General features: G+C 60.3%; 1 protein-coding gene across 10 annotated transcripts in view; it reads right to left on the bottom strand.

Annotated features, from left to right (window-relative positions):
• Positions 1 to 1,057: 1,057 nt before the first annotated feature.
• Positions 1,058 to 21,379, bottom strand: part of ZMIZ1 (zinc finger MIZ-type containing 1) — a 230,427-nt gene continuing 210,105 nt past the window's right edge. For 4 of the 10 annotated variants that reach the window (XM_043596687.1, XM_043596688.1, XM_043596689.1 and 1 more), the window contains 14 exons: positions 20,895 to 21,185; positions 17,937 to 18,119; positions 16,674 to 16,751; positions 15,825 to 15,999; positions 15,021 to 15,162; positions 13,586 to 13,796; positions 12,683 to 12,788; positions 11,587 to 11,747; positions 10,491 to 10,558; positions 10,113 to 10,181; positions 9,384 to 9,628; positions 8,085 to 8,251; positions 4,595 to 4,852; positions 1,058 to 3,043 (listed from right to left, as the gene is read on the bottom strand). In XM_043596687.1, coding sequence (XP_043452622.1) covers positions 2,936 to 3,043; positions 4,595 to 4,852; positions 8,085 to 8,251; positions 9,384 to 9,628; positions 10,113 to 10,181; positions 10,491 to 10,558; positions 11,587 to 11,747; positions 12,683 to 12,788; positions 13,586 to 13,796; positions 15,021 to 15,162; positions 15,825 to 15,999; positions 16,674 to 16,751; positions 17,937 to 18,119; positions 20,895 to 21,185 — 2,262 coding nt within the window. In that variant the 3' untranslated portion in view covers positions 1,058 to 2,935. The remainder of the gene's footprint in view (positions 3,044 to 4,594; positions 4,853 to 8,084; positions 8,252 to 9,383; positions 9,629 to 10,112; positions 10,182 to 10,490; positions 10,559 to 11,586; positions 11,748 to 12,682; positions 12,789 to 13,585; positions 13,797 to 15,020; positions 15,163 to 15,824; positions 16,000 to 16,673; positions 16,752 to 17,936; positions 18,120 to 20,894; positions 21,186 to 21,379) is intronic. The other 6 variants (XM_043596690.1, XM_043596692.1, XM_043596693.1 and 3 more) reach the window with 3 other exon arrangements.

Raw genomic sequence — 21,379 nt, 5'->3', positions numbered from 1 at the left:
AGCAGACGTGTAGCTCTCTGGGGTGGGGGTGTGTGGGGGGGTGGTGGTTAGGGCTTTCATTAGGGAGGAAGGATTAGAAGCGTCTTCAAAAATAAAAGGGCTACAGGGAACATGATACACGGGTAAAGCTTCGAACCAAGGAGATGGGGTGATTGCCTGTACTGGGGCCTTCCCGCCTGCCCGCTGGCGCCCTGTCCGTCTTGTGGAGTGGCAGCAGAAACGTGTCTACGGCCTGGGTGGATGCTTGTCACAGAGAAGTGGCTTGCTGAGGCCTCGTTTTTGCTGAGGTTACTTATGGCTCCAAGTAGTCGTCCAAAAGGATGAGGGAAGCATCCCCCGCCCCCGGAGTTCAGAAGCGCCCTTGCTTGGGGAGGCTGTCGTCACCCGAATCTGTCACCAACCGGGGCTCTCTCCAGCCCCGGGCACCTTTCTGCCTCCCTCACCCCCCTGGCCTGGCTCCAAAATCACTCCGGGAGAGGACGTTCCCAGAGCACGGGCTTCAGGCACCACGGTTCGGGAAAGCTCTTTGTCCAACTTGCTGGTGGAGGTTCGCTTGGGAGGGGCCCCAGGAAACCTGCCTCGGGTGCCGAGCCCTGGCTTCCTCAGAGGTGGTTGAGGGAGGTGCCCAGAGCCCGGGCTGTGGGGAGCAGATCGACCCTCTGTACTAGAAAGCTGTGGGTAGGTTGGTGAGCAGAGCAGGGACACCCGATAAGAACCAGAATGGACCCCAGGCCTTTCTGGGAAAAAAGTAGCCACAGCAGGAAGCAGGAACTTCTAAGGAAGGCATTTGTAAGTCTGTCTGGGGCAGAACATTCCCAGATGGCCGAACACAGGAGCGTGGCCACCTGCCAGGGCTATCGGCCACTGGGCAAGGACGGCCGCGTGCTACCTGGCATCGTCTCGTCCCCACCAGCTGACTGGGGATGGCTCTGAACAGTGGGCGGCCTGCTCGAACTCACGGCACAGCCACCCACGTACTTTGTCCCTTCATCTGTACAAATAGCCCTGGTTGCTTTTTTGTTTTTGTTTGTCGTTTTTTAAAAAAAAGGACTCGGTCTTGTTGTTGAGTCAAGGTCTTTTAAAAACACCAGCAAAGGCTATAACCAGGTCATGAAAATGTTGAATATTATCAAAGACAATACTAAAATATTCACAAAGATATTTACAAAAGCAATTCTCAAAATAATTGATTTGCATACTGAACACCACGCTGTTTGAAAAAACCTCGACAACGGGACAAAGGAAAAGGGGGCGGGGACAATGGCAGCTTTCCTACAGAAAACCTTGTGCCGGCTGTCTGGTACAGTGACTGGAAATCAACAGCTGGGGCCACCGTTCCGGTCAAATCCAGAGGAGTGCTGGGGACCACCCGCCACGGGGGGAGACGGAGCTCGAGAACACGGACAGTGGACGGGAAGCAGGAGACCCCAGGCAGCAGCAGGGAGGGGCGCAACGAATTCACAGACGTGACCCAAGTGACGGCCCAGCAGCATCACAGGCCATGCGGCTTAGGGGGACAGAGGACCCCCAGACGAAACGGACGCCCCACAAGCTACCCGGGAGACTCCGAGAGCAGTAAGCCGGATGGAGCGAGGCAGTGGAGGGAAAGACCAGAGGCTGCTTCTGCTCCGGCGAGCAGGAGTGTGGGCAGCTTTGCAGGGCAGGGGGACACAGAGGGAAGGAGAGGCCGGCAGCCAAGTGCGGCACAGAGACACCACGTGACGCTGGCGGGCACATCCCGGCACGTGTGGTGACGGACTGGGGTGCAGCTGGGGCAGCCTTGAGCACAGGGACAGCCGGGACGGGGGGGCCGGAGAGGTGCCTGCGCCATGCCCGCACAGGCGCCTGAGCCTCCCCCGCCCCTCCACCGGCCCACCCGGCTGTCGGGGCGGACACAGCAGAAGTGGGACAGAGGGAAGCAGGTGTCCCCCGTCACAGTCTGGGAGACGTGGGTGGGGGCAGGAGGGAGGAAACAGGACGCGTGGAGAGAAATGGGTTGCTTGCCGTCCAAGTCTACCGTCCCCTTTCTCAGATGACTCCGTAGCTTAATTAATCGGTCATTGAAAAACAGGGAGTGGCTCGGAGCAAAGTTGTAAGTTGCCGTTCCTATCGGACTCCGGCTGGCGGCATCCCCCTGCCCCCCAACTAAGGGCACAGTAATTTTGGCTGGGGACTCTCTCCCTCTGCTCCCCGAGGCCGGGCCCCGGACTGAGTCCAGAGGTCATGGGGCCAGCTGCACTGTCCTGGCTCTGAGGAGGCCCTGACCCCCTTTCCCACCGGTCCCCAAGCAGGAATGGCACACCCTCTCTCGAACACAGAATCTTGTCCTTTTTTTCTCTGCTTTCTGAGAGAGAGTGTTTACAGGGTATCTTGGCTTAGAGGTCAGGGGTCAAAGCGACGACCTTGGCCCCTGAGAGAGTTCTCTTTCCCAGAGGTTTGTGCTTTTCTGTGGTTGGTGGTGGTGGTGGTGGTGGTGGTGGTGGGTGGGCCATTCTCACTGCCGCCAACCGTCACTGCTCCTCCAAGGCTCGGGGCCTGCCTGGGTCTCGGGGCGCCTTCTCTCAGGCTCAGTCACTTGAAGGAGGCTCTGGGCCAGGAAGCAGGGAGGCAGGGTTACAGTTTAGAAACCGGAAGAACCTCGGGGGGCACTGGAGGGTCGTTTGGAATCAGCACACACAGAGGGACCAGGAAGGCTTTGTCAGCGTGTGCCCTCTCGCCGGGCCGGTTCCCCACCTCGAGGCTCATCTTCAGGGCCTGCTCTGGGCACGGGCACCAGACCCACACAGCCTTCACAGTGCACCCTCCCGCCCCTCCGCTCTGAGAAGGCCGCAGCAGGGGCGGTCTGAGGGCATGGGCTCCCAGTGGTAAAGTGTGTGTGGGACAGACGGGGAAGGAGGCAGAGTGGGGGGGGATGGCCCCAGTGGAGGGGTGGGCTTCAGTTGTTCTCAAAGAGAGACAGGAGGTCATCGTTACTATTGCTCGGCAGGTCGGGGGGATCCAGGTACGAGAGGAGCTCATCGGGATTTGTGAGTTCTGGAAGGAGCTGGAAAAGAAGTACAGAAGCCCAGATGAGGTGTCAGCTGAGGGGCTGGGCTGGCCCAGGGTGAGGACGGCAGGGGTGCCCCCAAGGACTGCCGGGGTGCGTGCTTCTCTACCTGCCTCCCGGGGTCCTGGCGGGACAGGGGACACTAACCGTGCTGGCTGGCCTCAAACGCGCCCAGGCCACTGGGCTAGCCTGGGGCACACCCGCGCTTATTTCCAGAGTGGGGGAGACAGGCCCTCGGCCCGCCAGCCGGGAAGGCTCGAGGCAGGTCAGGGGGCTTTCTCTTGATTCCGGGCTTCCTCTGGCCCCAAGACCCTGCCAAGAGGAAGCCTGGGTCACGGAGGCCTCCCAGTAGAAACCACATGACTTTGCACGTAAGGCCGGTGGTCCCTGTAGCTCTCGGCACCCTGGACCTCCCCCCAGGAGCTCACTGCTCCCTGGTGAGCCTATGACCAGAGGGCGGCACGGAACCATCCTTCCCTGCGGCCCCTGGGCTGTGGCTGCAGACTCTCCCTACCCTCTACTGTGAGGTCCTCGGACTCCTTTTGTCACACCGGGGAACCTCACGAACCTAAGAGCACCCTCACTGGACGGGTCTGGGGAGGAGAGCTGGGGGAGAACCCTAGATGGCCGCACAGCCGGGGAAACCCCATTCACCATAAAGACTGCCGCTGCCTGCCGGGGCCGAGGGCGACCACAGCGGGGCTGAGGCGTGGAGAGGGCAGAGCAGGCCTCCTCTCTGGGAATCTAGAGCCTAGGGGGCGTGGGATGGGAGGGGCAAGTGCCACCTGTCCCTTCCCGGCCCACCCTAGCCGGCTACCCGGCCCCCATCACTCGAGGGCTCCTCCCACCCCGCTTTCCAGACCGGTCGGGCCTCAAGGTGGGAGACCCCTGAATCTCAGCCACCCACTTCTGCCCCAGTAGTCCTGGCACGACCCGAGGCTGGTCCTACTGTCACCCCTCACCGGGGCCTCTCTGAGTGAGCGATGGAGCAAAGCGGCAACACAGGGCGTGGACAACACACGGACAGGAAACTGGACACAGACACATACCAGCGAGACAGACAGAGGGACCCTGTCACTCCAGCCCTTCCCCTGCCTCAGGCCAGAGAGTGTGGCGAACACTGAGATGGCAAGCTTGATGTGGGGGTGGGGGCGGGGAGGGGGTGGGAAGGAAGAAGGGCAGGGGGCCTTCCTGTGCTTCCTCCTGGACCCTGGCCCAGAGGGACTCTGTGAGGGCCTGTGGGGGAAGGTGGGGTGGGGCAGGGAGGGGCTGCAGGACTGTGGCCGAGGGGACCGAAGGGCAGGTGCCGGCAAGGTGGGGAAGGGGGCGGGGGAGGGATGCTGGGACCCTTGGTGAGGCTTCCCCACTGTGGGGTTTCCTGGTTCTGGAGCCAGGGGAGGCAGGCTGGCTAGGCCCACCCACCACCCACCCACCCCCTCATAGCTGCACCTCCTCCACCCTGGGCCTTGAGCCCTCGACACCCACCCCTGCTCTCGGGCAGGTCCCAGCGCCAGGCCTAGCCCCAGGCCGGTGGTGACCCCAACTTACATCCAGCGAAGGCTCCGGCATGTCGGATGCTCCCTGTGCTCCGGCCTGACCCTCTAAGGCTGAGGAGGGGTTAAAGGTCAGGTCGCTGTGTGGATGGTTGCTGGGAGCGGCCTGTGGCGGTTGCCGGGGAGGCTGGGAAGGAGGAGGAGGAGCCCCACTGTGATGTAATGGAGGCCCTGACTGGCTGCTGGGGTGTGGGACGTGCAAACCTTGTTGTATGGAGGGATGGGGCTGGTCAGAACTGCCAGCGTGTGGCATCTGTGGAGGAGGAGAGAGCAGGAGAAAAGAAATGTGAGGTGACGAGGTACAGCAACGAGATGCCTGGAGAAATGAAAACCAAACAAGACCAGGAAAATAACAAACCCCCAAAACAAAGCCACCCCCTTACAAAGCTCAATGCTCTTTGTTGTTGTTGTCGTTTTGCAGAGAAACAAACAAAAAAAGTCCTCCCCCGAGGCCGCCAGTCAGGGAGGCTGTGGAGAGGGAGGCGGGGCCAGGGCCTGTGAGGCCAGGTGGGGGCCGGGAGGGAGGTGGCCCGGAGCTCTGGGACAAGCAGACACGGAGAGCATGGTCCAGGCCCCCCGCAAGCCCCTCTGCCTCTGTAGCCCGGACACCATCACCACAATGAACAGGAAGGGCAGAATGGAGAAGCAAATGGGCATGTTTCCAAGGAGTGGGGAGGCGGGGAGGGTGACGCTGGCAGCGTGGTACGGCACACCCCTTCCCCCCACCCCTGCCCGCTGCCCCCCGAGGGCCAGGGGCAGCGGAGAGCAGACACGGACAGACAGCATGGGCAGGCGTGCAGCTCAGGAAGGGGTCTGCGTCCCACAACGGGCCCTGGCCGGGGGGGAGGGGGGGCGATGCTGGACACAGAGGCACCTTCCAAGGGCCCGAGGTGGCAGCGGCTGGCCCCTTGGGACCAGCCCTGCCCGCTGCCCAGGGTAGGGCAGAATTGAGCCCCGAGTCAAAGGGGCAGAGCAGGGCTTCTCCGCATTGCCGGACCCTTCCTGTTGGCCACCCACCTAGGCAGCGGTAGGCCGCGTCCCCGGGTGCCGAGGAAGGCAGGCACCTCTGTGCCTCGCTGGGCGCTAGGGCTCACAGAGGGGGTGCCCCGGTGAGGCAGGAAGTGCTTCTCTAACAGATCCACTAGAGGCCCGTGCTCTCCTGTGTGCACGTGGACTGAAACACCAGGGCTGTGGCCGGGCAGGGGGCCTTATGGTGTATGACATCGAAACTTCCCTGCTGGTCTGGGTGCTATCCCAAGCAGCCTCCCTTCAGAGCTCAGATCTTGGAGCACAAGTCCACACTCTCAGCCCATGGCCAGTGCCCCGACAGGTCCTCCAACCGCACTCACACGATGCTAGCCAAGGGGAGCCTGACCCGCCAGGCTGCCGGTGAGCAAATGTCTCCTTGGTCTTTTTATACCTTCCTACCCACCCCATCTTCCAGGCCATGCACACATTTCGTTTTTCCTTCGTGGGTTTCGAAACAGCAGCCTGATCTCCAGACCCTAGTACCTCTTCCTGTTTCTCCTAAAGCTGCTCCCAGGCCTTGCTGGGAGCCTCTGCTCAGTCCAGCCAGCCCCAGGCAGCACAGGGCCCCTTCCATCCCGGGACCGACTGTACGACTGTGGGACGGTGTGGGGGGGGGGGGATGCACACGAGGCGGGAAGGACCAGGAGAGGCTGGAAGGATGGCCACCATGACTGTCAGTAAGAGGCCAGCTTGTGACTCCCACCCATGACCGTGGGTGCCCCACAGTGCCCATTCTGGGGGGCAGGGAGTGGCTCCACACTCCTGGAGCAGCCCAGCCCAGCCCAGGCAGACAGTCTCTAGATCTGCTGACAACGGCTGTCCCCCTCAGGCCCAGAGGGATGCTCTGAGACCTGCTGATACACCTGTCACCTCTCCTGCAAGGAAGAGTCCTTCAGTGACCCAGCACCTGACGGGAGCCTCTCTGCCAGTGTCCGCGCACGTGGGCATCCAGCTGGTGCTCAGCCAGGGCCAGGCTGCCCTGGCGCGGGGCAGTTTATCCGTGACTGTACTATCCCTCTTCGCAGCTGTACTTCTGGGTCGCCGTCTAGCGAAAGCCCAGAAATAGGGAAGGACGGTGCATATCTAGGGAGCACCCCTGGGCGGCGGGGGTGGTGGTGGGGGGGCAGGCTGTGGTCAACTCACAGGCTTAGGGCCCTCTGAAAAGACCCCAGGTGGCAGGGCTCAGAAAGTAAGCGACATCCTGCTGCCATTGTCCAGTGCTGGGACCTCTGTGTGTGACAGGTGAGCGTGTGTGGGGTGTGATCTGGGTGACTCCTGGGCATGGACTGCTGAGGAAACGGGGGGAGCTGGGAGAGAGGCCCCCAGAAGTCAGAAGCTCCACGAGCAGAAAGGAACTTGCGAAAATGTGGCTGAAGTCCCGTGACAGCAGCTATGTCTGACTTGGCATTCTGGAGTTCCATAGGATAGATGCTGCAGTGTCCCTCTCCCAGAAGCCTTCCGGTTAACAGCCACTCTTGCTGAGAATCGGGTGGCTCGGGACGGGACAGCTTCTGGCAGAGCCAACCCCGTGTGGATCACAGTGCGATCCCAAGGCCCTTCCTCCCAGGCCACATGGGGGAAGATGGGGGGCCTGCAGCCTGGCTTTCCGGTGCAGGCCCGCCCAACCCCACTGCCGGGCCCTCTACGACTGCCCCTCCTCCTGAGGGGAGAGACCAGGGACAGACAGAACGACTGAGGCCTGACTTCAGCCCTCAGGCCCCGGTTTCCCCAAACACCCCAACCGTGCTGTCTCCATCCGAGCGCTGCCAGAACCTTCGCTCCGTGGGCACAAGGCCTGTGTCTGTCTTGCTCACACCAGGTACAAAACCTGGCCCGGAGCAAAGGCTCAGGAAATGTGTTCTAAGTCAAACAGAGCCACGCAGTACTCACTGGAAGAGGACCTGGGGTGGCCAGGCCTCTTACCACTGTTGGGTGTGTTAACAGGTGACACAGGACGGGGCGTGAATATTCTGAGGCTGAGCAGGCGGTGGCGATATGCAGAAGACTCAGACCCCTGGGGAGCAGGTGCCTAGGCGTGAGACAAAATTCCAGACAGCTGGGGCTACCATAGGTCAGCATCTGAGTGTGCGTGTCAGGGAGAGAGGCTGGTGGCAGTGGTGTGTGTGGGGGTGTGGTGGGCATGTGTGGGAGGTGGGCGTGTGTACGTGCAGTGTGTGTGCAGACAGGAGCCTGCAGCTTCCCCCATCTGAGAATCCAACGTCCTAGGTGAAACCAACGTCCTTGGCCAAGTCCAAGGACACCGACTCAGCCTCGGTCAGGCCTCTCACTTCCTTCTGAGCCCCCAGACCCAAATGGCAGTCTTCCCCTTTGCCTGGGAGGGAGCTAGGCAAACATCAGAAAGGTCCTTGGGGGAGCCCTCTGCTCCCAGCCGCCCCACGCGGAGGACGGGGGTGAAGGGGGAGGTAGGGAGGTCAGGACGATGAAGAGGTACTCACAGTTTCCTGCATGGGGTGACTGAGGGGTTTCTCGAGGGCGGCCATGTTGTTGGGCATGTCCGGGGGGTGGGAGAGCTGGGGCGGCCCGTGCATGAAGTCGTTCATGGACGTCCCGCCAGGGTTTCCGTGGGGGAAGTCAAAGTTGCCATGGCCCTGGTAGTTGTTGCCTGGGGAGAAAACAAGATGGCACCGGGGCAGTGTCACCCAGAGGGAAGGCAGCCACGGGGCGGGGGGAGTGGGGGGACACGGAGTATGTAAGTTAAGATGTGACTCCTGTCCTGGCTCCTGTGGCCTTAGACGGAGCAGCAATACAGCCTCCTCTGGTGGGCCTCAGCACCCCAGGACCTGAGCTGTTTTACAGTTACGAGCAGGAACAGAGTGTGAGCAAGAGGTAGGCCAGGCTCTTGAGGGCAGGGGAAGATGATGCCCCAGTCTGAGCCTTCCTCAGGATCTGCTGCGCTAGACCCCAAGACCTGTTTCCTCACTGCCCCCCACGTGGCTGCACCCCTTCAGTGGGAAGACCGCAGCCCAGAGTGGGAGATCACAATTTCAAGTCCACAAAGAGAGCTGCACCAGCCTCGAGGTGACACCATTAGAAGCCAGCTGTCTGGCTTCCCTGGCCCTTGCTCCTTCCCCAACATGGCCATGGAGAAGGATCAGAGGACCAGCATACTGGAAGGCTGTGGGATCCTGCTATGTGGGTTAACCTCTCCGGGCCTCTAATCATCCAGGAGCCTGGATCCTGCAGGGAGCTGCCATTGCCAGTGTTTAAGGGGGCTGGGTACTTTCTAGGAACCCAGGGCAGTACAGCATAGCTTGGTCTGGACAGCAGGGAGAGTGAGAGGGCAGGGATGGTGAATTTGGTGGCCAGAGACCCCTGGAACTCTGTGCCTGGAAGGATGGGAGCATTTCAGGGACTGGGACAATACAGATCTCACAGAGAAACACGGAAGGGCTGGGGGAAGGGCCAAGAACTCCAAGTGGGAGTGTTCTGTTAGTGCCCCCAGCAAAGCAGGTTCCAAAGAAGGCAAGGAGCTGTCCCCTGGAGCTCCAGGAGGCAGAGCCCACTTCTCAGCAGGGTGTTGACCCATAGGGCTGGACGGAACCAGGTGGCGAAGGAGACAGGATGGCGTTGAATGGGCCACCATACCCCCAAGTCCAGTGACATGGGTTGTGTTTTGGGGTGTATGTTGCCTCTACCTCTTCACACCACAATCCCCCCTGCACCTGTCACGTGAGCCCAGAGACCCTGTACCCCTGCTGGGACTCCTCTCTCCCATCTCATCCAACGTCACCCACCTTGGTTGCTGTAATCGTTGGAGTTGGCGCCCCCCGGTGGAGGCGGGAGTGGGTAGGGGGATGGGCCAGGGCCCAGGGCTGCGATCATTTCCATGACGTTGGGCATGATCATCTGGCTGGGACTCATGGTCTTGAACCGCTTGGAGGGGATGCCATCTGGGTCATCTTTAATGTGCAGGTCTGACTTGATGGGGACTGGCCGCCAGCTGCACGTGGGGTCGATGGTGACCTCTTCAAACTCGGAGCTGGTGGGGAGCAAGGGGGCAGAGCTGAGGTCACGTGGTACCAGGCCTGGGATACAAGGGCTTCTAGCCCAGGCAGACACTGAACTGTCCCTGCCTAGGCCCCTGTCCCCATCCTTGCCACGCTCTGCCATATGACAGGGGTGTGAGGGATTTTTACACCTGTTTGAGAGATGGGGAGGGTGAGGTGAGGAAAAGCAAGTGGCTGGACACAGGACAGCCGGCCCCAAGGCCTGCCGCCCAGGAAGTGGCTGTCCGGGGCACTGTCTTGTTCTGGCTGAGCTTAGTCCTTTCTAGAAAGTTCATTCGCCCCCAGATAGAAAAGTTCCTGAGGTAGAGTCACAGAGGTGAGAGCTTGGGTTGGCGAATGGTCTGCAGCTGGGGACAGGGTGGGGTATCAGGAATGTCCCCGTCTCACCTCCTCCAATCCAGGCGGGCATTCCCCCGCCCCCTCCATGTGCCCCGAGCTGGGGGGGTGCCCACTTACTGTTGGATGGCGTTCAGGATGCCCCACATGTACTGATCCACCTCCAGGCCCTCAAGCAGAGCCGTTTTACTAGAAAAAAAGAGAAGGGGGCTTGGCCTTTGCTCTTGGAGCGTAGGGACTAGCGCATAGCGCACCCCTTCCCACCAGGTCAAAGACTCTGCTTCTGCCACGGGTTACTACTGGAGGCAGTGACAGGAGAGCACGGCCTTGTGACAACTTGACACAAGAAGACTGCACGCGGCCCCTGTGCGCTGAGCTCCTCTGCCGTGTCTGGGTTCTCTGTTTGGCTCCTAGGGCAGGAGGAGGTGGCTAGACCCCAGACGGCAGGCCCAGATGGAGGCCAGTGAGGAAGGTCCCGCCGGGGTAGGTGTTACTCACTTGCACACAGGACACCGCCAGGTCCCTCTCTCACAATTCAGCTGCAGGTACGACTCCAGGTCAAAGCACTGCAGAGGCCGGGAGACAGACAGACAGACAGACAGATGAGAGGACGCGTAGGTGCAAGTGCCATCGTCTCTGGGACCCTTGTGGAGATCTCCCAGCAGGGAGGGAGCGGGGGGGTGGGGAGACGGGGGCTGGGTTGTGGGGGCTGGCGATCATGAGGCCTTTCCCCTGCTCATATGGCTAGCCGGCCACGTTGAGTCCCTGCATGGCTCACTTCTCACACCACCCTTGTGCCCGATGGCCCCTTGCCTGTGTCCTCTCAGAAGGCTTCCTGGCTCACCCAACAGCGTGTCTCCACAGACCCTGACCCATGACGGCCTGGCTTCCCCGTCAGCCCAGCCCCGGCTCCGAGAACACCTCCAGTCGAGTTCATCAGTACGTGTTGGTGCCCACAACGTTCTCCCTGAGGGAAGCTCCTGCCCTACCATGAAGCCCTCCAGACCTGCTGTGTGGAGGGAGGGGCCGAGGCTTCACCTGGCTTGGCCCCCCAGCCTCTGCAGGAATGGCCGCTCCCCCTCTTCTGGGACTTCTTCCTGAGCAGCCCCCACTCAGGGAATCCCACCCATCCAGGCTGCCCACATTTGCACAGTGCTCTATCAGAGCAACCCAGGCCACGACAGTCACTCATTCCACGGCCACTTCCTGAAGACCTGCTTGGGGCCAGGCCCCAGGACACAGCAGCGATCAGGCAGAGGTGTCCCTGCCCTGGGGCTCCAGGCCAGCTGTGGCCTTATGTGCAGGACTTGCAGCTGGCTTCTGACATCTGTCAGGACTGGGACTGTCCAAATCGGTTCTGGGGCCCCCTGGGAACCTAGCCCTGAGCATGCAGAGAAGATGCTCGCTCAAAGGATGGACGGAGGCCGGAGGCCGGAGGGAGTGAATACAACCGGCTGCTGATGGCCGCCGAGTCCTCTGGGGACCAGAAACAGGCCCTGCTGCCCGCCCTCCCGCCCCCGCCTGCCCCTCACCATCCCAGCCAGATGCCAGCCATCCTGCTCCCGCTCGAGCTGCACCTGCCAGGACCACTCACCTGGACGTGCTTGCAGTCGTGACCTCGAGCAGGCAGCTGGATGCGCCGGAATGTGATGGGACACTTCAGAGACACCTTGATGGCTGTCTGCTCCACGCCATCCTCTCCGTTGAGGGTCGTGTTGCCTGACGAGGCAGCCACGCTGCTGAAATTCCGCTTGACTGTGGGGCAGGAGGCACAGGTGGCTGAGGAGGACGGGGCCACCCTGCACACATCACACTCCCTCGTGTGGCTAAAACACACCCTGCTTCTCCACTGCCCCCCGGACACTGGGAGGTCCTGGGAATAACTAGCGCACCCAGGCCTGGTCACAGGGGAGCTCGGCCCGCCGGGTGCCCTGGGCCACCCAGCTCTCTGGGACGGCAGCCCCCACGTGTGACGTGTGGAACGCGTGTGGCCCCGGAGCAGCCGCGTCAGCTCCCCAGTCTCTGCGGAACAGACCCCGCCTTCACCAGCACGGGGGACTTTCTACGGCACTTACAGAAACACGGTCTGGCCCTTCCCACTGATTTTCTGGGTCAGTGGAGAGCCCTTCAGGTGCTCCCGTGCTCACTTCTACAAGGGTGGAGATGGGAACGGACAAGCGCCGGGCGGGGACGGAGGGCTCAGGAGGTGATGTGGAGAAGCAAGTCGAGCGGAGAGGCAGCGGTGCACCGCCCTGCATACTGCCCCCCAGTCATCACCTGGGTGCCTCCTCCAAAGGAGGGGACTCTGAGCCAAGACCCTGTCTCTAGTTTATACATGAGCTGTTGAGGTGGGGAGGCCGGTCCAGAATCCACCCCTGGGTGAAGATCCCCTCTGTCCAGTTCCTAGAAGTGATCTTCTAGGTGATCACCTCCTCCAGGAAGCTTGCCTGGCCTGTCTACACCACGGTGTGTGGTTTTAATTTGCCTCACATCCTGTGCTGCGAGCCAGCTCTTCCATGTGAGCCAGGCCTCACAGCCCATGCTCATCTGATCACCCCCACGGCTTCAGAAGGAGGGACATGAGCTGGGGGGGCGGTGGGGACTGGTGCCAAGGAACGCTCGGGCCCCGGGGTGTGTGCATGGAGCCAAAGGCCGGTCCCGGTTCTCATTCCCTGCGCCCCCGCACTCACTTTTCGTGATACAGTGCTCCGCGGGCAGGAGGCGTTTCTTGAGGAGGCCTTGCAGCACGGAGCGCACGGAGGGCCGGTGGACCAGCTGCAGCACGAAGAGGTGGGACTGCCGAGGAAAAGCGTACTCAGTCCCCACCCCAAGGCCCCAAGGCCCCCACGGCCGGGCCCACTTGTGCCCAGAGGCCCCTGGAGGCCAAGCACAGGAAAGGGCCCATGATCCACAGTGATGCCACTCTAGAAGAGGGTCTCCTGAGGCCCAGGATGTGTCCTGGGACTTGTGAGCCTGGGGACCCGGGCAACGGTCACCACTTGGGGGACCGTTACCTGGGCTCTAGGCTGACTCTGATGTTGAAAACCTCCTGGCCTGAGTTATGGGACACCAGGCATGAGGACTGGAGTGGGCCTCACTTCCTAACCTTGCCTGGCACGGCTCCATATCATGTGTTCTCCACCTTTCCTGCCAGAGGGGGTCACCCCTGTCTTCACTCCTCCGGGAAGCCTTCCAGGACTGCACACCCCCACAAGCCCCTACAGGTTCCTCATTCTGACAGCATTCCCCATCCTGTGACTTCTCAGGATCATTTTCCTTCCCCTATGTCCCTCACAGAGGCCAGCAGAGCGGGACAGGCAGGCAATCTATTTCCCCACAGGTCCCTGGGCAAGCCCTGTGTGCCAGGCCCGGATCTCTGGGAGGACAGGAGTGTGGCTCAGATGTGGATCCAGAGCAGGTCACGGATCGGGGGGACACACACAGTTATTCCACAGCCCTGGGGCAACGTCTGTGAAGACGTGTTTCTGCAAGACCACTGCCGTGGCCGCGGGGATGAGGACAGAGACCCGCAGTCAAGGCTGCAGGCCAGAGGGGGACTCAGCCCCCCACGCCAGCCCCACCCGCACACTCACGCAGCAGCAGGCCGTGACGGTGATCTGGATGGTGTTGCGGCCTGGCTGGCACACGTGCTTGAGGTGCAGGGGCTTGTGGGAGGTCTTGTTGTCCCCGCGCTCGATGGTGAGGGGCGTGGCGTTCACGCTGACCTGCACCGAGGCCGGCCAGTTGGTGTTCATCTGCCGGTCCTCGTGGTGGTAGCACTTGAACTGCAGCTCCAGGTCGGACCTGAGGGGGTGCGGTGAGGCTCAGCTGGCTCTGCCCGGGGCCTCGGTGACGCCTGGCCACCTCGCCACAGCCGGAGTCCCTCAGGGCCACGCGTCCTCCGCTGGCACCACCGCCTTCGCCTCCCCGGGCTCTCCTCTCCCACTTTGGATGCTCCCCCTGCCCACATCCCCAGTCCAAACCCACCGCCACAGCCCAGAGTCCCCTGCACTGTTCACTCCAGCCACACCCCACAGCTCTGCTGGTCTCCTCCTGACTGCTCCCCGTAGCCCCTCTATCCTGTGCCCCAAGGATGGAGACAGAGGAAAGAAACGGACAGACAGTAATGTGACAAGACCAGCTAGGGGACTGATTATGTCCAAACCAGACTCCAGTTGGGAGCAGCAGCCAGGTCAGCCGGCTCAGTGTGGTCAAGGCATTGAGTGAGCTGTGCGTGCACACATATGTGCCCAGGGCAGACCCGTCTCGTGCCTTTTAGGTGCTCACTGGGCAACTAACGGTTGCAAGTGTGAGTCCTGCCTGAGGAGGAAGGGCCGAGGGTGGAGACACCAGTGGGTCCCGGCATTCAAGAGAACTGGGTCTGAGTCCCAGCTCTGCCGCTTGCTGTGAGAAGCCCTGCAAGCTAATCAGCTTCTCTGGTCTCACTGCCAATGGCACAAGCATTGCCCACTGACAAGATCCAGGTAGTGACGTCATGTGTGGGAGGCACAGAACACAGGGCCTGGCCTGGCCAGCCACCTCCAGACCTTGTACTCGAGTGTGTCTGGACGTCTGAGCAGCTGCCTGGCTCGGCGGCCAGCCCCTCGCAACCTGTCGGACTTGCTGGTCCTGCCCAAGCCAGCCCCATCCCTCTGTGTCCCCGCTCTAGCCACAGCAAACCATGTTCAAGTTCCTCTTGCCAACTCGGGGCCTCTGCGTTGAATACTGCCTTATTGGCCTTTGGGTCTGAGCTAGCCACCTTTTCCTCTGGGAGGTCGTCCCCGATCAGTCTCTCAGAACCAGGATGAGTGACAGCTGCTTCCCTGCTCTTAGGCCACCATACCTGCCGAGGCCTGTGACATCCCCCAAACCTTGCAGAGAGCAGGGCCCAATCAATGATGCTGAACGGGTGAAGGTGGCAGGCAGATGCTGCTATGATCTGTTCACGGCAATGCCTGGGCTAGGGAGGTCACCACCGGGGACTTCCTTCCCCCGGCTTGAGCCTGTGCCCCCCGCCATGACACTCACCTCCACATCAGCGTCTGGTGGACTGTGGGCCGCAGGTGAAAGACGTGGTTGCTGACAGCCAGGTTGTGCTCCAGGCGGAAGGGCTCCAGCACCACGCCGTCCCGCACGGGGAACGTGAGCCGCAGCTCGTCATTGTGGTTGGCTGGGTGGGGAAGGAGCTGGATGAGCCCCGTGCCTATGGCCGCACGGGCACACAGAAACATGGGCTCCAGGGCTGTGGGTGGAGCTCGCTCGCCCACGCAACACGCACCCTTAACTGCATGCTCACGGGGCCACACAGGCGTGTGTGTAAACAGGGCCACAGAAGCTGGGCTCTTTGCCTGCGTGCACACCAGGGAGCCTGTTGCTTCTGTCAGTCCACCCGACCCTATCCTGACCACCCCTGAGTCCCGTGTCCCACTCACCCTGGCTCTACTTCCCCTCTTATGCCCACCGACTCCCCACTCTGGAAGCGCCAGGCTTCTCCGCCCAGCCCCTCTCTGCAGCTGGGAGCCGCTTTTCCTTCCAGCCTCCAGCTGCTCAGGAAGGTGATGAGGACTGTTGGCAGCACAGCCCTACCCCAAATTTCCCTTCTGGGTGGGGCTTATCTGCTTTCAAGCCCTCCTGCCCTTGCCACACACCCAGCCCCCACAGGCAGTCCAACTTCCAAGCCCCCTGGCTCCTGGCCCACTGCAGGGCCCTGGATGGAGCTGGCCAGACAGAGGGAAGAGGTGGGGCTGGCCAGACAGAGGGAGGAGGTGGGGCTGGCCAGACAGAGGGAGGAGGTGGGGCTGGCCAGACAGAGGGAGGAGGTGGGGCACTCACCTGGGGGTGGTGGCAGAGCGCTCATATTTGGCTTGATGTCAGGCGGGAAGGGTGGTTTAACGTCTTGGCTGGGGGACAGATACGGGGGGATGCTGCTCCCGGGGGTCATGGGGGGCGTGGGGTTCCCTGGAACAGGTGAGTGGGGGTAATTTGCCACAGGAACCGGCCTAGGAGGCTGGGGGGAAAGAGAAACCACACATAGGTTATGGGGTCACAGGGATAGGAGGGACTATGTCTGTGGACATACACCCCACCCACCCCACAGTCCTGGGACTATGGTTCCTGGTCCCTCAAGGGAAGAGAGCCCTCCCCCACCCCTCGGGACATACATCTATCCTGGTCAGCACTAAGGCCTCTGTCTCAATTGGAAGACAGGTGGGCCTAGGAAGGGCCTTCCCACCCTTCACTTGGGTCACGGCACTGCAGTGCTAGGCAGGTGCAGCGTCCCCTGCCCGCTTGACAAACAGGGACATAGACTCAAGGTAGGGGGCACTAGTCTAATGCAATCTCAGGAGGAGAGGAGAGCTGGGGTGAAGCCCAGGTCTCTGGTTGCCTACATAATGACTCTAGACCATACCCTCCAACCCCCGCAGCTCAGGGGGTCCCCAGATGGAGTTGGGCCTGTAGCATCCTGGGCAATTGGCACCCCAGGAGCCCCTCACCCTTCTGGCCCCAGTCCTTATGCATCCCTGGCCCACCTGCCTGGACCTGTGGATTCCGTCTGGGCATTACTGTGTCCCAGAGCTGACGACCCGGGAATGCACCCTGATCCATGGGCCCGGGGACGGCATGGCCCCTTAGACACACAGGTGCACGGGGCTTAGAGCTAGGATGAAAACCGGAACATACCCTATTGACGTTCCCCTGGCTGTAGTTACTGTAGCTGCTTCCCGAGAAGGTGTTGTTTTGTCCATTAAATTGCTCTGGCTGTTAAAACAAGATAAACAACGTGATGAACGTGGAAGGCAGAAAAGCTACCAGAAGCCTGCTTTCTTTCCTGATGTGAAAATTGGCCAGCGGTACCATACAGGGGATGCTGGTGAGGCCCACCCAGTGCTGGGGTGCAGAGCGGGACAGGGGTGGAGCAGGCCACCCGCGGGGACAGCATTTCCCCTCTCTGTCCATAGCTAGCGATACAGCATGAGTTTACAAAAAAAACCCCAGAAACACCTAGCGTGTTAAAGCCGGAGCAGCGAAGGTGGTCATGTAAGTCAGCATGAATTCTCGCCAAATATACGTAAAAGTGTTTCTAGAGCAGGCTTCACTCCTGAGATGTACTTTACAATAATCCCAAAGAAGGAAAAAGCGAGGGACATTTGGGTGGCTCAGTCGGTTAAGCGTCCGGCTCTTGATTTTGGCTCATGTCATGACCTCACAGTTCCTGAGTTCAAGCCCCCGTTTGGGCTCTAAGCTGATAGCGCGGAGCCTGCTTGGGATTCTCTGGCTCCTTCTCTCTGTGCCCTGCTTCTGTTCCCTCCCTCTTTCTCAAAATAAATAAACATTAAAAAAAAAAAAAAAAAAAAGAGGGAGGAAAAAGCTATGTACCTGAAAATATCCGTGATACTGTTACTTCCAAAGTGAAAAATCAGAAACAACCCAAATATCCAATAAAAAGTGAATAAAATAGGGTGTGGTTATGTATCCGCAGAATGTTAAACATCCTTAAAAGAATAAAAACCATGGAGACTTTGTAGCAATAAGTGACACGCTTGTGATTTCACGTCAAGTGAAAGAAACAGATTCAAAATTACAGCCTTAGTAACAGTCTCAGAACAGGCTGATGCCCATGTGCGTGTAGTGAAACAGGTTTAGAACTAATATTAATATATCTAGGTGGATGCTTTTTCCTTTAAAAAAATGCATTTTTTAAAATTATTATCCCGTGTGCTGTACATAGTTAAAGGAGAGGACAAAACCCTTGTCTGAGCCCCTGAGAACAGGAACGGACATTTTGGTCGCCGCACACATGGCTCTGAGGACAAGATGACACATCCTGGAAGTCTCTGCCTGCCCCCTGGTGACTCAGGGGAACACAGAGCCGAGAGGACACGGGTGGGGGTGGGGATGGGAGGTGGTGAGGGAGGAAGGGGCCTGTGGGGTGGGAGAACTCACCTTGTAATACTGCCCCATGTTGACCGTGGGGGGTGGGTACTGCCCCGTGCTCGGCTGGCTAGGCATCCTTTGCCCGGGGTAGTTGGGAGAGGTGAGCGGCCGTGGGGGGTTGGGGGTAGGGTACTGGCCTGGCTGGGTGGGGAACTGGCTGTTTGGTCCATATTGCTGGTTTCCATAGTTGGGCTGTGGCGGCAAAGGAGAGGAGAAGGTGTGTCAGTGTCGTGGGGCCAAGCTACTCACCAGACGGCCACCTCACCTCTGTCCTTGCTGTCTTCCACTGGCAAACTGCCCCCTCCCCCACCCGGAGAGAGGAGGCTGAACCAGAAGATGTCTGAGGCCCTTGCTGCTCTGAGACACTAGGTTCTGGCTGTGCGGCTGGAGGCCCTCTCACCGTGAAGATGTCTTCTCCAAGTACCCTGCTCCCCGAACCGAGGGCACTTTCAGAGCCTCTCATTCCTGCCATCGTGAGGGGGCCCTATTCCAAAGCCCCCTTTGTGCCTCTCCTAGTACTTGGTACGTGATGGGGGAAGGCAGACAACAGGATGTGCTTCCAGAGAGGGGAGTCCCTCGACCCCTGCAATCTGAGGCTGAATCTGGGAGGCACCGTCCCCAGAGCCCGCACTGAAGAGAACGCACAGCCACTCCGTTCTGGGCCATGTTGCAGGGGTGGGGAGAAGCCGCCTTGTGGAGGTTCCAGACAACCCTTCTCAAGACAAGCAACTGAGAGAGAAGACAGCTCCAGGGAGGGGCAGGACCACTGTCCTCGGAGATCTACAACGTGACACATGACACGCTGATGTCCACCTCGTAGCTGCCTTCCCCCTCTGTAAGATTAAGTGACCCTCAGGGGCCACCTGCCGCCCAGACACTCCAGGCCATCACATCCTGTGGAGTCGCTGGTTCCCTCTCCCTTGTCTGTTGAAGCTCCTGGTTTAGTAACTGTCTCTCTTGCCTCCAGGCTCAGAGGTCCCAGCTGTGTCCCGGAATCTGGTAGACAGTGGACCCTCCATAAATCCTCGCTCAACAAATGAAAGCAGGGTCTGAAGGTAAGCGGCGGAGGAGGGAGGTGTCCACGCCAGTGTCAGAGAATCTGCCACTCACACTGCTGGGACACGGTGGCCGCTCTGCATGACAGTGGGGTTCCCGTCACGTCACCGGAGGAGGAACGCAGGTGGGGGCTGGGGCCTTCCCACCAGACTGCAGAGGAGGAGTCCTGTGTGGCACGGGGCAGTCTGGCACCTGCCCCCGGCCCAACGTGCCAACAGCTCAAAGGTTCTAGAAGCACGCCGCTGTGAGGGAAGGCCTGCCTTCCCAGGCAGCGTCAGGCCACGTGACTACCCGGCGTCACAGCCCGGAGCCAGGCGTTTTGTAGCAGGGGAGCATCAGCATTCTACGAAGAGGATGATTTAGTAAACATAAATGAAGGCCTCTGGCGGGCCCTGGGCAGTGCAGCACAGGGGCAGGCACAGATGGATGTCAGAGCAACGACCGGGAATTCCTTTCCCGATCTCCTTTCCTGCCATCACCTCCTTGGGGGCCCGCAGCCCTGAATCTGGGTCTGCACATGCATCTCTAGCCCGGCCAGCAGGGACGCTGGGAGTGTGAGCACAGAAGGGGCGAGAGAGGGCCCAGAGCTCATGTGGGGGGCTGTATGTGGGAGACAGAGGCCAGCGGCTTGAGCCCCCAGCACAAGGACAGCCAGGGCCTTGACAGCCACGGTCCTTCTCTGGCTGGTACCTCCCTGCACCCGTGCCCACCCAGGAGTGTCTGGGTGTTTGAAGAGGTCCCTGACCTCTCCCTTAACTGGATTCAGGATGCCTCCAACAATGGCCAAGCCCGAGCTAGGGTGAATACTGAGGGAATCACAGAGACCTTCGAGGAACTTAAGGTTGGACTCTAAACCCACTTGCAAGCCCGAGCTGAAGGCCACAGTTCTGAGACAAGCAGGGGGAAGCGGGTCTGAGAACAGGCAGCAAGCAGACAGCTGCCGGGGAAATTGCTCAGCAGGGAGCCTCGCCTAGGTAAGGAATCGAGGCAGGCTCCCTGAGGAGCGTGGGCGCTGGGCTAGGATTCTAGGGGCCCTGTGTCTTTTGCTCCTGAGCTAAATCCTTACCCAGATAGGCCACTTGCTGCCAACTTGTTTTCCCGTTGCTCACGGAAGGCCCTATGACACCCCCTCCAGGAAGTCCTCCTTCTCTGACCTCAAGCTGAATTCCATACACCCCACCGTGCATCACTGCCTTATGGGTTCTTGCTTAGCCCTTCTCTTTCCTGCTGAGGTCTCGGTTCCCAGAGGACAGGTGTGGGTTTTACTTCCCTAAATCTTCACCGCCCCCTTGGCCGAGCTGGCTGGGCAGCCAATTAGGCAATGTTCCTCCCAAAAGAGCAGCTGACAGTTGATGGAGAAGAGCCCTAAGAAGCACGCTGTCTGCCTTCCAATCACTTCTCCGACGTGCACAGACATTAGATATGTACAGGGTTTTGTCTCTCCTCTCTCGCTCTTGGAAGTGAGAAGCCCTCAAGCGGATGTGAGGAATGTGGACTCGAGGAGGTTTCGCTCCTTACTCAAGTCACCCAGTAGCCTGTTGGCAGCTGCAGCTGTCCGTGCCGCCCGGGGCCAAGCGCCCTGGGTACAGCCCTCATGCAAATCTTCCAAGCAGCCCCAGGAGGTGGGCTGGACCGTCACCATCTTTTATAGGTGAAAAACCAAGACTCAAGAAGGGACATGGCTTGATCAAGGACTTTCAGCTGGGAAATGGCAGAGCTGGTCTTAAAGCCTGGAGCCCGATTCCTCAGTCCTTAGGCTTGGCCTTTTGGTCCAGGTTTTGTCCAGGTCAGTTCGTGCCCTTTCCAAAGTACTGCCCACAGTCCCTGTGTTTTCAAGCCCCAGGTTTCCCCCCTCCCCCTCCCTGCCCCCAGCTCCCACCATGAACACCACCTGCCTGCTGTCACACTCACCTCTCCCGGGTATGGCCTCTTTATGCTTTGAATAGGCAGGGACTGGGGCCGGGGCCCCGGGTAGGTCTGCTGGGGCATCCGCTGCCCATGGGTGCCAAAGGGGCTGATGCCGGGCGGCCGGGGCTGGTTCATCCCCATGGGAGGGCCGCTCATCCCCGAGGGTGTCATGCCAGCCGCCATGCTTGCGGGGTTCATGCTGCCCCCCATGGAGGCAGGCCCCCGCGGCCCGGGCTGGTTCATGAATTGGCTGTTATACGCCTGGGTGGGACCCATCTGGAAAGAGGAACAGACCTTCAACGGGAGAAGAAGAAAAAAAAAAAGAATAAAATGCCACATGCATTGAAAGTGCAGGGAGGGAAGGGTGGGGGAGGTGGGAGGCTCTGGGTTGGGGGGCACTTTCCTGTGTGGCTGCAGCTGGTGACCAGGCCCCAAGGGAATCTCTGGCCTCCTGGGCTCACCGCTGCCCTCTGCAGGCCACACGGGAA

This window comes from Prionailurus bengalensis, chromosome D2, assembly GCF_016509475.1.
Source record: "Prionailurus bengalensis isolate Pbe53 chromosome D2, Fcat_Pben_1.1_paternal_pri, whole genome shotgun sequence".
Lineage (NCBI taxonomy): Eukaryota > Metazoa > Chordata > Mammalia > Carnivora > Felidae > Prionailurus > Prionailurus bengalensis.
This window is presented reverse-complemented; position numbering and strand designations above follow the sequence as displayed.